The sequence below is a fragment of the Panicum hallii genome, chromosome 2 (genome assembly GCF_002211085.1).
Source record: "Panicum hallii strain FIL2 chromosome 2, PHallii_v3.1, whole genome shotgun sequence".
Classification (NCBI taxonomy): Eukaryota; Viridiplantae; Streptophyta; class Magnoliopsida; order Poales; family Poaceae; genus Panicum; species Panicum hallii.
In genome coordinates, this window is record NC_038043.1 from 54,323,259 (window position 1) to 54,339,906 (window position 16,648).

At 54.0% G+C, this 16,648-nt stretch overlaps 3 protein-coding genes across 3 annotated transcripts; 1 reads left to right on the plus strand and 2 right to left on the minus strand.

Moving 5' to 3' along the window:
* Positions 1-3,999: 3,999 nt before the first annotated feature.
* Positions 4,000-5,229, minus strand: LOC112879631. Its single transcript, XM_025943973.1, has 2 exons — positions 5,036-5,229; positions 4,000-4,996 (listed from the first exon to the last, which is right to left on the minus strand). The coding sequence occupies exon 2, from the start codon at positions 4,881-4,883 to the stop codon at positions 4,425-4,427; it is 459 nt and encodes a 152-aa protein (XP_025799758.1). The 5' UTR covers positions 4,884-4,996; positions 5,036-5,229; the 3' UTR covers positions 4,000-4,424.
* A 5,398-nt stretch (positions 5,230-10,627) lies between these two features.
* LOC112879628 (protein STRICTOSIDINE SYNTHASE-LIKE 4-like) lies at positions 10,628-12,636 on the plus strand. Its single transcript, XM_025943969.1, has 6 exons — positions 10,628-10,844; positions 10,946-11,167; positions 11,304-11,371; positions 11,469-11,705; positions 11,797-11,929; positions 12,038-12,636. Exons 1-6 carry the CDS (start codon positions 10,707-10,709, stop codon positions 12,338-12,340), a joined length of 1,101 nt encoding a protein of 366 aa, XP_025799754.1. The 5' UTR covers positions 10,628-10,706; the 3' UTR covers positions 12,341-12,636.
* Positions 12,461-16,346, minus strand: LOC112881321 (proteasome subunit alpha type-6-like). Its single transcript, XM_025945989.1, has 9 exons — positions 16,206-16,346; positions 15,665-16,033; positions 15,474-15,555; positions 14,602-14,698; positions 14,081-14,139; positions 13,857-13,942; positions 13,478-13,573; positions 12,702-12,761; positions 12,461-12,602 (listed from the first exon to the last, which is right to left on the minus strand). Exons 1-9 carry the CDS (start codon positions 16,344-16,346, stop codon positions 12,492-12,494), a joined length of 1,101 nt encoding a protein of 366 aa, XP_025801774.1. The 3' UTR covers positions 12,461-12,491.
* Between the last annotated feature and the right edge of the window lie 302 nt (positions 16,347-16,648).

Here is a 16,648-nt window from a genome sequence, read left to right on the forward strand (position 1 = left end):
GCTCGCGAGCAGACGACGACCCGGCCACGGCGCCGACGTCCGAACGCCATTGGCCTCGTCGATCTGGTCTGCGCCCATGCACATGCCGGTCTCTTCCCGCATCGTGTCACGCGCGCTTCACTCTTAAATAAAGCCGCGCGCTCCGATCCCTGCAGTCCCCACCAGAGACATACACATGCAGTGAACTTGTGATCCGCCGGCCGCCGGAATGGTGGTGGATGGTTCTTGTTCCCGCGGTGGCACGGAGATGGCGCTCCAGCAGCTGCAGCTGCTGCCTTGGCTCGATCAAGGGTTGAAGGCCGCCGCGGCTGATGGCGGTTCAGCGACGGCGAAGACGAAGACAGCGAAGAAGCGGCGGTCGGCGGCGCAGGCCGGCGTCGCGCGCGGCATGAAGGCGTTGTTGAGCGGGGTGGTGGAGATGGTCGGGAAGAGGTTCGAGTGCTCGGTCCCGGCGGCCAAGTTCGGCCATGTCGCCTACATCAGATGAAGCTACCAGTTTCGTTCTCTGAACATGGCGTCCTCCTCATGATCTGCTACCACCTCGATGTCAGTTGCCTGTCGGTTTTGCCATGGGTACGCTGCTCTTTTGATCAGGCTAGCTACAGCTGTACTACATGTTTGGTTTTCTGGTGACTTGTACATATAGTCTTTTCATCTTTTGCCTGTACTATATATATATATATATATCCCTAGTTAGCTAATTGTACAAGCCAGGAAAGAAGTAGATGAATCTTACTTACAGTACCCCCAAAATGTTTTGCTCTTGAACTGGAGGACATGTAACGTGTAACCTACGTCCAGCAGTGCAGTTATCATGGGTGGCTTTTATCTAGTAAGAATACTGAAACTCTGAAAGACCTTTGATCTGTGGCAAGATTCATCAAGGCATGAAGCCTGGACGCTGAAGGGGGGCACCTGATTTCTCCTCTCACCACCACCACCACCACGACGCAACCGTCGCCTTGCGTGGGACGTTGAGCAGTTGTTTTTAGACCGAACTTGCCGGCGCAGCACAGTTACCCTGATGGTTGCACCTCTCTCTCTCTCTCTCTCTCTCTCTCTCTCTCTCTCTCTCTCTCTCTCTCTCTCTGTGGTGCAGTAGAACAAGTCAGATGGTTTTTTATATACTAGCAGCACGTTGCGGGCCCGCTTCCTTCCTGTATTTCTCTCGAAAGGGTTCCTTTCTTTCAGTCGCTATCGCTCTACATCGCGGTTCTGTACTTTGTGTACGTCCATCACTCCCGTTGCACTCCGGCAACACGTTTTCGTTTGCTTCCAGCGCGCTCACTGCACGACAGTGACGCCGCCCACAGTGCCGGCTATAGAGACGCGAGGGGGGCGATGAGCCAGGCGCCCAGGCGCATCGATTGCTCCATCCCTCGCGTGGCAAAGAGCACCGATCGATCTTTCAGCCGGCGTTGGTGCGAAGAGGAGCGGAGGATTTCTTCGTTAATTTCTTCATGTTTCTGCACTGCACACCTGGTGAGTGACGGCGCACTGTGTTTCTTGTGCTTCCCCTGCTGGTGCTGGCTACTGCTACTGCTACTGCTACGCCAAGGTCACAGGCCGGGCGTAGTACAGTACTGCCAGTACAATGATCGATCACCATCTATTCAGCCACATCGCATCACATCCATCTGACCGATGACTGAGAGAGTGAGAGAGTTCACATGCGTCGTTTGCTGTGACACGTGCTGGCACGCTACTGTGATTCTGTGAGCACCACGTACGCACACACTGTCACCTGAGCTGGGCAGCCCAACCTGAAGAAGAAGAAGACCCGGCCGGCCGGGCGGGTTCAGCCTCTTCTCCGCGCCAGGCAGGCGGCACCGTAGCTGGCAGCAGGCCAGCAGCTGCTGCCTTTCGAGCTTTCGACGAAGCGGCACGTCGCCGGCCTTCCTCCTTTCCTTGGCAGGAGCTGCGGCGACTGATGGATGGATCACGATCATGGATGGATGATGCTCTCAATTTCCCAGGCAGGCTAGGCTAGGCTAAGCTCCGATTCCCTCTCGGTAAAGCGTGCACGAGTCAGCCGCGCACAAGATGCGCCGCGCGTGGGGGTGGCGCGCCCTCAATTATTGGCCTCACTACTTGGCTAGGCCGCGGCATGCCAAGCTTTCTACTACTTGTTCTCCTTGGCCCACGCAGTGATGCAGCACGGCATCAGAATTTTCACCTCCCAGTGTGTCTGTCTTGTCATGCCCCCTATCTCTTCGGGCTCAGACTTTCCAGGTTGATCTTCGCTTGGTCCGCGTTGTGCAGAACCGATCAGTACAGAGTTTTCAATTTTCTTTCTTGTGGCTGCAGTTATCGGAGTCACTGAACTGCTGCTGCAGAGAGAGATCCTAGAAGTCTAGAAGAGTCCTGGAGGTTCTAGCCCCAATTATTGGCATGCATGCCTCACAGGGCAAGCACAGCCGCTGCGCCACGGTCGGGTGACCAGCTCGCGCTAGCAGATCGATCGGTTGCAGTTGCACTCACCAAACAGCGCCTGTATGTTTTCGTACAGGCCAAGCATTCACATGTGAACCCAAAGCCTTGCATCCAAGCAGCCGCTTCAGGCAACACGCAACAGACGAGTGGTCGGTCGTTCGTCTTGCAAAGAAGGGTTTCAGGCTCCGATTCAGAATCCTATACCACGAGCAGTGAGAACCGGCTGCTGCAAAGCACATGTTGTACTGGACTGACGCTGCTTCCAAAAACGCTGCGAATTGATCGGTAACCTACTCCGGCGACTCCACATCGATTGGCCCGGGCTGCGGAACAGCCGGAGGCGGCATCGCTAGCTGCTGCCAACAGCACGGCCAATGATTCGTCGTGTGAAGCGACCGCACGAGGGCCCCGACGGACGCCACCGATCCCGGCGACCTGAAAGGGACACGGGCCCGGGAAGGATCGCTAGGCATCTGGCGACCGGCCGGCGAGAGGACAGGGGCCTCGGCGATGGCTCAAGGTTGAAGAAGAAGCCCGTCACCCGTGGGGTGAACCGGGGGGATGTTGCGCGTATGTATGCAGGCGGCCGTAGCTCTCTTTGCTGACACGTCGGTCCTGCACTCCTGCAGTAACACCGGTGGCTCTTCGGCTACAGTGGCAGTTGTCTTCCACTTGTCTCCTAGCTGCCTCGCGGCGTACTACACACAGGATCATGGCCTCATGGGGTACAGCACTACTAACTCTACGCAAAGGAAGCATGTGCTCCATGGAGTGGAAGCTAGACGGCGGCAATCCGTAAGGAACTGGATTAAATTAAGCTTAGCTTAATTAGTTGTGATGTGGGTATGAACCTATGTTTGAGGTGTGCTTTTCGAAACGAAGATGGGCGCACACGACGACTGACTGACTGGCCCATGATATTTTGATCCCCCCAAGTCTTCTTAATCAAATGCGAGCCGTGGCCACGTCGTCGGCATGGTACCCCGTAGCACGACACGAACGTCCGGCTTGGACGGATCAGCACGGGGCCGTAGCTTAGCCTCCGGCATCATCGCTAATCCCGACCGATTAGCCGCCGATCAAACCAGAAGATTTCTCTCAAGAAAAAAAAATCCTCGAAAGATCTGCGTGTGAAACAGGAAGATGGTATCGGGCAAGGAACGATCGGGATGGCAGTGGTTCGGGTGCTGCAGCACGGACACGGACTGATTGGTGACTGCGAGCTTGGAGGCTGCCGCAAGGCAGCTAGCGCGACGCGCGATGGCACGGACGGCGATCGCCGCCGCGATCAACGTCAGGGCGCTCGCCCCGCGTGTACCATGCGCGCCGAAAAAAACTACCTGTCTGCCGCTGTGCTCTCCTCCCCGTATTGGCAATGGCTGGCCAATGGGATCGATGAACTGATCGCTAGCTCCAGATGATCCACATCCACCCAACCGTCCGGGGAATCAGAAACGGCCATCATCCGTTCCGACTGATCGAGAGAGGGAACAAGGCATAGCTTGTGCGCACAAGCAACAGTGCATCATTCCGTTTCATATCAATACATTACAGGATACAGGTACATGAGTGGAGATCACGCTTCATTTTACAGCAAGAATTGAGCTTACAGAAGAAGCACGCCAAGCGCACAATCAGAAACACAAACCATTCCGTTCAAGAAAACAGAAAGAGCAGAAATCACTCAGGAGAAGCAGGAATGTACATACCTGAGAAAAAACATGGAATTACTTCCATTTCTCATATATACTAGTCTGTCGCTCTTCGCCACATATATATACACATGTTTATTGATCTTGGATCCTGCTAACTTTACTGCTAGTAGCTAGAGAAGTAAGAAGCGATGATAAGAAAGGTAAAAGCACGGTGGAAATTTACAGTGCGGTGTAAACAAAGGCAAGCGAGCTACAAGAGACTACCACCATTCCTTGATGCTTTTTGTTGTTGTTGTTGTTGTTGTTCTTAGCATCTTCCGTTCTTCTTAGCTTTCATCATTCCACGAGCGCGGCGAAGCAGCTCCCCGTCCTCGCCAGCGAGCTCCCGGCGCCCCCGGCGGTGGCGACGGAGGCCGCGACGGGGAGCGCGTGGTCGCGCCTGGGGCTGCTGGCCGTGGAGCGCGCCCTCCTCGGCGCCGGCGACACCAGCCTGCGGCGCAGGAGCAGGCGCAGCGCGGCGATGAGGTCGTCGGGGCTCCCCGCGGGGGACGGCGGGGCGGACGCCCGGCGGCAGACGCAGGCGTGGCGGTCGAGCGCCTCGGCGGGGGAGATGGGCGGGGACGCGCGGCCGAGCTCCTCACCGACGGCGTCCCCGCACAGGCCGCAGATCCACCGGCCCCCGTACCGCGCGCGCACCCCCGCGATGTACGGCGCCGTGCACTCCTCCGTGAAGCCGCAGCACTCGCACGCCACCTCCTCCTCTTCCTCCTCCACTTCAGCTATCTCCCTCTCCATGTCCGCCCTCGTCGCTGGTCGCTCCCGTCCTCAGCTCAGAGAACGCGCACCTCGCAGCAGATCGGCGGCTCCTCCCCCTCAGTGGCTTCCGCTGCAGCGACGACGACGAGCACCCGGTCAGTGGCTTCCGCTGCAGCGACGACGACGAGCACCCGGTCGCGGCCGTGGGCGCCTCGGCCTCCTCCTGTTCCCATCCGCTTCCTCCGCGCCGCCGCGTGCCCCCCTCCCTAGTTCCCTCTCCCGTTCCTCGGCGAGGCGTCCGGCTTTTTAACACGGGGAAGGAGCGCTACTTGCGCCGGCGAGTGGCGGCGAGGCCCACGCGGGCGCGTGAATTATGACCCGCCCCGCCACGTAGGACGACGGGGCCGCGGGGGGCCAGCTGTCGGCCGCCAAGTGGGCCGCGGCCGTTTCCGTGCGACGGGGTTTGCTTGCCCGACGAAATCACGGCACTCACCGGTCTTATCGCTTGTTTAATCGCGTAAGTATAATTGTAATTTTTCAATGAGCATTATTACTAAGACTCACCGGTCGAGTACGCGTCAAGTATTTCTCGTGCAGCATTTCTTATGGGCTGACCTCCTGTTTGCAGAGTGGCCGGAGGAAATCAAGCGCCTGACACGCACGCCAGGCGTCGGCCGTTGCATTTGTTTTATTTATCGCTCTTGCACCTTCCGTGATCGCTTCAGCTCGTGCGGCACGCACGCATGGGCGAGCAAAGTGACGTCGCGTCCGCACGGGTAACACGTACTACTCCGTAAGAACACGGGGTAAAGTGGCTGGAACGTGCGGACGCGGACAGCCGGCGGCCGAGCGTAAACAACGGAACTGGCCGGCGGGGTTTGTTCTTTTACTTTTTCTTTTTTTTCCCCTTTCTTTAGTATCGGGAGGCCATGGGCCACGCCACGCGCCGCACGCTGCAGCTGGCGGCGCTGCAGGAACTGGCCCCCGGCCGCCCGCCGTCTCGTCGCCAGAGCGCGCGGGCGGCCGTGGTGGCGTGCGGTGGTGCCCCATCGGCACGGCCTGGTGACGATGGTTCGTCACGGCGGCCCCGTGTGATTAGCGCTCCCCAGCGCGACACAAGACCAAATTGGCAAAAAATGGTAGTACGTCTGATGACCATAATGGCCAAGATGAACAAATTACTTGCCAACTTGACAACACAAACATGCTCACTGGCCACGAAAGCTCCCTTTGCATCCACGCTAAAATACCAACGAAAACGTACCGGTACTGCTACTGACATGAGAAGAAGCATGGTGTGTCGTCGTGTCGCGTCCACCGGTCACCGACGACGACTGACGCGAACCGGCTCGTCTCTCCACCTGTGGCTAACCCAGACAAGAGCTCTCGCGCTCTCGGCATGATGGCGAACAAGAGCTTGAGGCGGCCGCCGTCTCGCGGCGGACCACCTGTGCGGGTCCACCTTTTCGCCGGCAGTCCACAGGCTGGCTGGTGACGCGACGCGACGCGCCGCGCGCTAGCTCGTCCTCCCGCCGCCCTGCCGCGGGCCCATCGCCGGACTGCTGGAGGCGGTCACCGTGATCTGTCGTGAAACCTTTCTGTAGCATTTACCGGAATCTAGTTGCACAGTGCACAACTCGAGGCTCTCTTCTTCAGCGACGGCGGCGACGCCGCGACGACAGCTTCCAACTGCCCCGGGAGGGAAGCACTGGAACTGGGAAGAGTGAGGAAAAATCATCCGATTTAAAATAAGCTAACCTGCAGTTCGATTCCTTCGCCAATCGACGGCGGAGGCTCCTGATACCTCTGAACAGGATGATTGACGAGCACGGAGGAGGGAGAGAGGAGGGGCTAATTTGTATAAGTTAGGGGGCAAAGTGCAAATACTAGGGGGTATAATGTAAAATATCGGATCGCGACTATGAATCGCGATCTACACCAGGGGGTATAATGAAAAATATCGGATCGCGATTATTTATCGCAATCCAATATTGGGGGGTAAGTGTAAAATACTGGATCGCGATTAATATTCGTGATCCAAATTGGGGGGCAAAGTGGAAAAAAGTGCCTTCTGCCGTGCTGCGCTGCCTTCGTCCGTCGGCGCCGGCGCCAGCGCGAGGGGGCGGCGGCGGCGCCCCAATCGCAATCGCCACGGCCGGTGCACCTTGCAGATCACGCGTGGGACGGGGATTGGGAACGGTTCGTGCGCGCGCGCGCCGGAGGCGCTGGGCGGCGGTCAGCGTGAAGGCGTGGCGCCGGCCGCACGCGTCGTTGGTGACCTCCGTCGCGATCCACATACAATTCGCCCCTCCCGCTGACGCCGTGGTGCCTCTCGCCGCGTGCGCCGTGGGGCGTGCAGGCCTGATCAGTCGGGGGCCAGGGCGACGCCCATGAGCGCGTTGCTGCTTCCAGGGTGCAGGCGTGCAGCGGCGCTCCGGCGAGTCATGATTGACGCGGGGTGGCTTCGGAGCCGACACGGCGCGCGCGGGTAGGAGCCGAGGCCCGAGGAGCGCTCGTTGGTCATGGCCACGCGCTGCAGCGCCAGCAAGCGGGCGGAGTTAAGAATGGAGGGCTCCGGGTGGAAGGACATGGCAGAGAGAAACCCCCGCGACGCGGCGACGCTCCGGCGAGCCACGGAGAGGTGCGGAGGCGTCGCGCTTGCAGTGACCAGGGCTGGACGGTATTTGGAATACCGACTACCGTCCACCCCTAGGCCCCTTTTACCCGTTGGATGCGAGATGAGCGGGCGGGATTGGCCGCCGATTGCAGTCAGCGAGCCCGTCGTCCTCGCCAGGAAGGTGCGCGAGCTGGACGACGCCATGGCGGAGGCGGATGATGGGGTACCCGTTGTCCGTCATCCGTTGCTGTCGTCCGTCGGCGGCGGCGAATCTGGGCGGTGGCGGCAGGTTTGGGGACTGGGGTACATGATGAAGCAGGGTGCGGTCCAGTTCTCTGACACGGAAGTAGCGCTCAGAAGTTGCCGGGGGATCTCCCTGACGGGTGGCGGCATCCTCGTTCCATCACGGGCGGTCCGAGTTGCTTGGCGGCGCGGGGAACGCGTCGATCTCCGACCGCCGCCGCTCCCTCACGCACATCACTTGTTCGCACACCGCCGCGCAGAGGCTCGCACAGTTCTGGTGGTCTCCTCCTCCTCCTCCGGTCACGGCCAAGGAAGGCATTTGGACGCCACCTGGATCGCGAAGCCGGCATCGTTGGGCTATGGCGCTGTGGCTCGGATCGGTAGGAGGGCGATGTTTGAACCTCCACGATGGGACGCCAATGGCGCAGAGATTTGCCATGAATCGTAGGGGAAGGTACCACCACGCCTCTCGTCCTTCCAGGAATTAGTAATCAAGCTTTTCATTGTGCCGTGTATCCGTTTCTAGTATTGATTGTTGCATTTCCTGTCTACTTTGCATTGGAGGGGCTAGCATGAGTCCTTATGCACTACTAGTAGTGCACAAAAAAGAATTGGTAGCATGAGACTCTGAATATAAACACAAATCTTTGCCCAAACAATGCATATATCTATATCCCTAATCTTTATATACTACTTGTATATGTCTATATCTACTCTTTTCTCTATTTTTTAGAAAACTAGTTTACACTTTACCCCCTGATTTGGATCGCGATTAATCAGGGGGCAAAATGCAAAACTGGTGTGAGGCACATCACGTATTCTCGCGCGCATCACGTATTCTCGCGCCGCCGCACAGAGCCTCGCGCAGTTTTGTGGCCTCCTCCGACGACGGCTACGGCAATGGCCAAGGTATTTGGACGCCACCTGGATCGCAAAGCCGGCATCGTTGCAGTCAGGGAGCTGGTCGTCCTTACCAGGAAGGCGTGGGAGCTGGAAGACGCCATGGCGGAGGCGGATGATGGTGTGGCATGGCAGCCGGAGGAGCCGGACTGCGATCCCGGAGCCCCGCCGGTGGAGGTCGCTGGGCAACCGGGAGCCTCATCACCTCATTTGTCAAGAAAAACGGAGCTTCAGAGTTGCACGGGTCATCGTACTGTTCCTTCTCTAGGTCCTACGCCCTCTTCGTCGTCACCTTTGCTCCACTTATCTCCTGACGCAAGCTTGCAACTCAGGTCTGAAAGATTTATCGTGGAGTGATGAAAGCCGATGTGAAGGTCACCTCGCTAACCAACTGAACATCCGTCTGCATGAATCAGGCAAAGCTCCATTGACGAGCTTATCTGCTTGTTGACAGTGTTACTTGCACCTTTCAGACAACAATGAAGCAGACAAAGAAGTCTATCTGTGTCTACTGTGACTGTGGTGCTGTGAAGCATGGGATCCTCAGAACTAGATGATTGACTAGCAGTCTTCCAAAATGATTTAACAGAGCTGGCTGTTGAAGGCCTAACAAGGTGTCCTCTGTAGTTTAAAAAACTCTTGCTTAAGAGGATGCTAAATTCGTTCATGTAATATTCTAATTTAGCAGAATCATTATGTTAATTTGCTAAATATTATTCACTACTCAACCTATTTTTAGCGGATCAAGAAACCGCTATTCATTGACACTTTTGAAGTGATGCATTATTGTTTTGCCCCTTCATTTTCCAACAGTGACGACGACCCCTCATACTGGTGCGGCGTGTGCTAGCCTAAAAATGGCCAAATGATCAGGCTTCTCGAATGCCTTGGATGATCCGGGTGCAGCATGAGTGATGGAACGAAGGTATGCCATCGAGATCCTAGACTTATCGATACGGTTTTCGACTTTTCTCCGCCAAAGATCAAATGACTTGACCGAGGCTCTCTAGAACAACAATGACAGTACAGGTGCTGTGAATGCCTTGCATCAGATTTTCAGCAATAAAATATTCAGGCCTGAGGTAGTTTCTCCAGGAAAAGAAGACATAACAATGACAGTTTGACATGCTACTCCATGGTGTCCAGGCGATGAAGCTGTTATATCTGAAGTGCAGGTGGCCGTGGAAAATGTAACAGCAATAACTGATAGCTAGGCAATGAAGATAAAGGCAAACAATGACTGATACGAATGCTGTCATTTGAAAGCAAATCTCAGAAGAATTGAAGTACGACATTTGATCCCCATAGCAATTTCCCTACCCTTTACAAATTATTTCCTACTGTATTTTTCTATAGAGATTTCTCTCTCAAATTTGACTGGCGGCGGTTCCTAAACTTTTTTCTTGCTGGTGTAAAAGAAATTATTACTTCTTTCATCTTTCATATAGGTATACGTACCTCCAAGTACAATCAATCGATAGCTAGTTTCTCGTTAGATATGAACATTTCTGTTGATGCCCAGCATAGTACACATCAAAGCACGTACGCTTCACGTCGTAGTAGAGGGTAACTTACGCTACAACAGAAAGGAACGCTTGTGCTGGCACTTAGCGGCGAGTCTAGCGAGTCCTGCGCTCGTGGCTCGCGCAGACGGACAAGGCATCACCGATCTCGCCGCTGCGCAGGACCACGTCCCTCCCCTAGCTCTTGGCTACTAGTCGGAGCCTGCCTTCTTTCTTGGACCAGTCCTTTTTGTTGCGTGCGATGCCTGCGCAGACTGAGACCTCAACTCCGGCGAGTTTGGGCCACTCTACTCTCTCAGTCTCGCGTTGTTTTCGCCTCTGGCTAAAGCTGAAATCTGCACCGCGGAAAAGATGCGCGAACCCCGTCCAGGCGTCGATGTCCACTGAATCAATCTCTGAAAGTCTGAGACTCTGAATGCCCGCTCTTGTACGAGGGACGGGGATAAAGCTCAACAAAGTTTGAACATCCGTGATCCTATCTATCTACACACACCCCAGGCCTTGGGGGGGGGGGGGGGGGGGTTTGAATCGAGTACGACTACCAACTGGTGGTGCTTTGGAGCTCGTCCACTGGTGGCCATGGCGCTTGGCCTCTTCGCCGCCGCCGTGCTGGCCGCGGTGGCGTCGCTCGCGGCCCACGTGGGGCTCAACTGCCCAATCGAGCCGGTGCCGTCGCCCCCGCCGCCGCCCACGCCGCCTCCCAACAACCTCCTCCAGGTTAATAACGACTCCTTCCTTCCTCCTCCGAATTCTTCTTGGCTTCTTGCCCGCCCGCTATTCTGGCTTGCCGTTTTTCATGGGCGTGACGCGCGGCGCAGAGGCTGGAGAAGCTTGGGGAAGGGGCGCTGGACGCGCCGGAGGACGTGCACGTGGACGCGGCGGCGGGCGGCGCGCTGTACACGGCCACGAGGGACGGGTGGCTGCACAAGATGCACCCCGGCAACTCGTCCTGGGAGCGGTGGCGCTTCGTCGGCGGCACCGGCCTGCTCGGGGTCACGCCATCCGCCGACGGCACCATGCTCGTCTGCGACGCTGACAAGGTATCAGCCAGCGCTGCTAAGTTTATTTGTTGTACGGAACAGAACAGAACAGCTCTATACGTGTTATGATGATGAGCAGCAGCATGAAACACGTACAGAAATAATTATTAAAAAAGGTTACCGTTGCATTGACTAGGGACTTTTGAGAGTTGGGGAGGAAGGAGTGACCCTTCTTGCTTCGGAGGTCGATGGCTCCCCGATCAGGTTCGCATCCTAATCAAATTCCGAAGCCAACCCCATCGTCCAGCTCTGTGAATTAATCCCTGCGGATGTCGTGTGCCTGAGCATTTGCTGATTTCAGGTTCGCGGACGCGGCGATCGAGGCCTCCGACGGCGCGGTCTACTTCAGCGACGCCAGCACCCGGTTCGGCTTCGACAGGTGGTTCCACGACTTCTTCGAGTCCCGCGCCACCGGCCGCCTCCTCCGCTACGACCCGCGCACGGGCCACACCTCCGTCGTGCTCGACCGCCTCGGCTTCGCCAACGGCGTCGCCCTGCCGAGGGACGAGGCCTTCGTCGTCGTCTGCGAGTCCAGCAGGTAATTGAACGTCTGAACTGAACCTTCACGGCTCTAATCATACGGCATCCATGAACGGAGAACCAACTCTGAAGAAGGAAAAAAAATGCAGGTTCAGATGCATGAAGGTGTGGCTGAAAGGGGAGAAGGCTGGCCAGGCCGAGACGTTCATCGACAACCTCCCGGGGTGTCCAGACAACATCCGCCTCGGATCAGACGGCTACTTCTGGATCGCCCTCCTCCCGGTCAGCCTTCCAGCCACTACTATTCTAGCTTCTCCCGATCATCGTCCATACCTACCGTCGTACGAAAAGCGTCGCACCTGACAGCTTTCGTGTTCGAAATGCCTGCAGTCGAGGTCGCCATGGCTGGACCTGATCACCCGCTGGAGCTTGGCGAAGAGACTCGTCGCCACGTTCCCGGCGCTCCTCGAGTGGAGCAAGTCAACGATGAAGGGAGCCATGGTGGCCCAGGTGTCGGAGGACGGCGACATCATCCGGGTGCTCGACGACTCTCAAGGGAAGGTGATCAACTTCGTCACCTCGGTGAACGAGTTCAACGGGGACATCTTCCTCGGAAGCCTCGCGACCAACTTCATAGGGAAGTTGTCCCTGGCACAGGTGACAACACAGGAGCAGGGCACAGTTTCTTCATAGAAAATTTCAGTGTTACCAACATCGGTTCAAACCAGAATAAGCCAGGGAACATTTCACTCTTTAGCATTGCTGTACAGTGATCGGCCACCAGCTAAGATTTCACGAGCTGTAAAAGATTCAGCAAGACTAGTGGACGAGCAGATGGTTCTGTTCAGCCTTCAGCTCTGCTTGACAGGGTTGGTTTGGTAGCTTTCAGGTGCTCGTCGATTTCAGCCAATGTCAGTCGTCTGAAAATTGGATCATCCTTCCTGACAACCCCCACCTGGAACAGTCGTTAGTAGTTAGTTACTAGTTTATTTTTCAGAGCATGATGGGGGGTGAATATGATAGCATATCTGCAGAAGTTAAAAAAGATAATTACCTCAATCTCTGTGGCTTTGAGGTCCTCCTTCAGGGCGAACTGCAATGCCGATACTGCCATCTGGAAACAAGAAGAGCAAAATAAAATTACAATGGGATTGAACCACCAAGCAACGAAACTCATCACATGGTTATACGTATGAATAGAAAGGTGACCAATTAGGCTATCTTGTGCGGAGAAATCAGCTCATAGACAAATATGATTAGTGCGGAGAAATCAGCTCGTAGACAAATATGATCAACAGCATTTAGTCCGACATGCTTTCACAAATTCATAAAGGACCCAAATCAGTCTATGCAATGATATTCCATAGGAAGCGTTAGAAGGGCCACCCAAAGCTTCAGCAATAGGTGTTTGAAGATAGATTAAAAAAAAAGTTCATGTGGATAACCAAAAAACTGTACTCCTGATTTCTACTATAATAATTTCCTGAGATACCCTGTGCTTCTATTGTTATAGGTCGCTCACTAACTCCTTTCCTTAAAGAATACTTTATTTGTTTCTGCAGCTGGCCACCTTATACTAAACTGCAAGTAATAGAACGCATGCTGTCATCATAACTCACAAGCACGGACTATGGAATAGTTAACACCCTCCTATATCATGCCTTAAGCAGAATATAATATTAGAGACCATGTAATAAGCATCTTAAATCAAAAGATTATGCTCAAGCTTCTTTAAAATGACATCAGGAAGATGGTCGAAGCCCAGTAAATGGTAGTGACAGGATGTGCTGCATACCAACATTGAGTTTACTCTGAGCTTAAACAACACACCTGAATGGTTTCTGGAAATGATAATGATGGATTGTTCTCCATTTTCTTCTCAAGAAAGTTGACAGCCTCCTTGTCTTTGTGGCCAGCACTTGCTGCCTAAGAAGACGACAGCAGTCAGCGGAGAAGTCACATCTTTCTGGTATAGAACATGTTCCTAACTTATGAGTGTAAAATGGGACCGTATATGTTTCTCCAACCAGAATGTTTATTGAGTTTAAAAATTATAAGGAAATTCTGTAGTTGCTCTAGAATTCATAAATAAACATGTCTATTTTGCAGATGTCAGAATTACCCAAAAGACATGCATCTGACTTGCATTATGATTTGAATGAAACACAGCAAATCGATGAATAGCACCAAATCCTTGAATAATAAATACCTTGTGGCCTAAGAAATATCCAGCAGGATCACATGCAAAGAGCTGGGGAGTTTCTTTTTCATCATCAATGCCCAAGATCATGGCAACTGTAATTGAAAGTAGAAAGTACTAACCAGTAAGATATAGAAAAGAAAAGTAGTAAACCATGGCCGGAGGTTCCACCACTCCCATTTTGTTGAGGGGAAGGAACACTGCCCTAGATATATAAGTCTGATTGCACTAACCAACTCCAGAAGGTCTCTTGGAAACATACTGGGTGCAGATCTGTGCTCTGTCTGCAATCCTATGAGCAAACAAGCATATGCAATTGGTTACATGCAGAACATTCCAGTGGAAATAAAGAAGCATGACAGGTTATGGAACGAAATTGGGCATATCTATAACTTAGCAATAATGAAAGAGAATATTACAAAAAGTAAAGAACAAACATAATTTGGTTGGTGACTGCCCCTGACTACCTGCAGTTAGTTGTATGATGTTTGAAATTCACAGGGCCCACTTGCACTAAACATTTTTGCTTAAACTCAATAGCAGGAATCAAAAGTCAGACAAAGCACAAGCATAAATCACTAGAAATACGTTCGAGAGGAGATCTCATTGTCCTCTCATACCTCCAACATGACTCTGAATGTGAGTGAGATTTAACTAGTGTGCAGAAGAATTATATCAATATTATCAAACAATTATAGGTATTGTCAGTGTGAACTTTTGCTGCATCATCTACCTCCTTGAAGTCAATGTTTACCATTGTGCCAATATGTCAGGAGGCATTTCATATCCCCATTTGAAACGAAACTCTGCAGCTTGATTCCTTGCTTTATGAGCTAATGTCATTCCATCACCTGTAACGATGATTGAAGAAATAGCTATCACTATCATTAATCTAAAAAAAGCATACAAAAAAATAATTATTATTGTGTTATTTTTCTTATGTACTCTTTGGTGCTCTGCTACAGGTCATTCCAGTTATTTCAAATTTCAATGGTAAATTCTAAAACCATGGTAGATATTAAAATTAATGGCGTCCTATGTAACTCCAATGTGGTACGGAACCAATAGTCCAATGCAATTGTGATGAGCAACAGGGATATAACAAAATGGCAGAGCAATCTTACTGCAGGCAGCGTCAAGCTAGCAATCATGCATTGGATACTCATGAACACAATGCAGAAATAATGAATCTCATCAGTAAAACCAAACTCATACGAGTGTTCTAAGGACAATAACCAAGAATTGACCCCATACGATTGATGTGCATAACTTCAGACTATCAAATCGAGTATGAAGTAAAATCAAATGTGATTACATCTGAAATGCAAGCCCAGGGAGCTCCACCAAAACATTACTAGGCGAATAAGAGTTTAAATCTTCAGCAAATACACTGCACTAGTTTCAGACGCCTGCATGGACAAAACAAATAAAGAAACAGTTAGAACACTAGCGCCACGGGGCACGCTGCAATACGCCGTAAAACATCACCCACAAAACCGTAACAAGTTGCAACGCATCAGCATGAGCATGATAGCAACAGCTGAAATGAATCAGATCGCATGCAGCGCATACATTCGCCTAAGTGTTCGGACAGAAATAACAAGCGAAGCAAGCTGGTCAGGTCACCTGCGATCCCCGTGGCGAGCAACCCCACCCGCTCGGTGATCGGGAACAGGCGCGAGACGCTGGCCGTATCCAGCAGCTTGTCCTAGAAGCAAGCAGTAAAGCAGCATGATCGACTAATTAACCAAACGCAAGAGGCTACACTTGAGCCGATCGCTGCCCCGAGCGCGCCCGGCCAGCGGCAGCGCACTCACCTTCGGCGGCGCCCTCGCCCTCCGCTGGCCGACGACGCAGACGGAGTCGGCCCCGCGCACGCCGACGGAGGTGACGCCCGCCAGCCTCACGGCGTTCCACGCGTAATCTGCGGCGGAGACGCGGAGAAGCACAGCCGGCGTGGTGGAGCAGCTTTGGGTTTTGGTTGGGGGCGGGGGTTCTCGTACGCACTCACCGACTCGGTAGAGGCGGCCGTCGGCGGAGAAGAGGGTGACGAGGCGGTCGTAGGAGGGGGCGGTGTTGTTACCCCGGGCGAGGCGGCGGGTGCTCCCGCCGCTGGACACCCCCCGACCGCCGGCATCGGTGTCGGCGTGGGTTTGGGAGGAGGAGGAGCGCGCGCAAACGGCTGGCTGCTGGTGGAGTGGTGTGCTTCTTGGGTTCCACGAAATTACGGGAGGTCGCGTGCCAGCCCGTTCTTCGTGTCATGCAGCCGGCCTCTAGCCTCAGTGGACTGGGCCGTATTGCGATTGAAGAGGCTGGCCAGCATCAGTTTCCTCCAATTTGGCTGTCGTAGGAAATCACGATCAGCTCAGGATTTTCCACACCATCGGAGCGGTTGGAGCAGTTCATGGAGTCACAGTCATCGTGCGCAGATATTTCTTCGAACGCCAAATCGAATACCAGCAGCCTGTCACTGTACCAGCCTTTCTCCGTCAATCGCATTCATCCGAAATTATTGGGGTTTTCGGTCGCGACGAGCAAAATAAGCGCACGATGCGCGGATGATTCGGGCGGGGATAACCGGAACTGTGGCACGATCGCTCGCGAGCGACACAAAGCTATCTTGAAGGCCGGCGAACACTTGACTCCCCCCGTGGCGCCGTGCCGTGGCCGTTCTCCAATCTCAGGTGACCTCCCCAACGGCGGGCGGCAGCAGGCAGAGGTCGCTGCCAGCCCTCGTCACCTCGCACGCCAATCCCTCGCCCGATGCGAGCACGCACCTCGCGGGGAGGGGGGTGGGGGGC

Coding starts and splice junctions, on each gene's coding strand:
- LOC112879631 (XM_025943973.1), bottom strand. CDS start 4,883: ATGGAGAGGGAGATAGCTGAAGTGGAGGAGGAAGAGGAGGAGGTGGCG.
- LOC112879628 (XM_025943969.1), top strand. CDS start 10,707: ATGGCGCTTGGCCTCTTCGCCGCCGCCGTGCTGGCCGCGGTGGCGTCG. Junction 10,845..10,945: donor CTCCCAACAACCTCCTCCAG/GTTAATAACGAC, acceptor CGCGCGGCGCAG/AGGCTGGAGAAGCTTGGGGA. Junction 11,168..11,303: donor TCGTCTGCGACGCTGACAAG/GTATCAGCCAGC, acceptor TGCATTGACTAG/GGACTTTTGAGAGTTGGGGA.
- LOC112881321 (XM_025945989.1), bottom strand. CDS start 16,346: ATGCGATTGACGGAGAAAGGCTGGTACAGTGACAGGCTGCTGGTATTC. Junction 16,034..16,205: donor TGGAAAATCCTGAGCTGATC/GTGATTTCCTAC, acceptor CTCCACCAGCAG/CCAGCCGTTTGCGCGCGCTC. Junction 13,574..13,856: donor GATATTTCTTAGGCCACAAG/GTATTTATTATT, acceptor TCGTCTTCTTAG/GCAGCAAGTGCTGGCCACAA.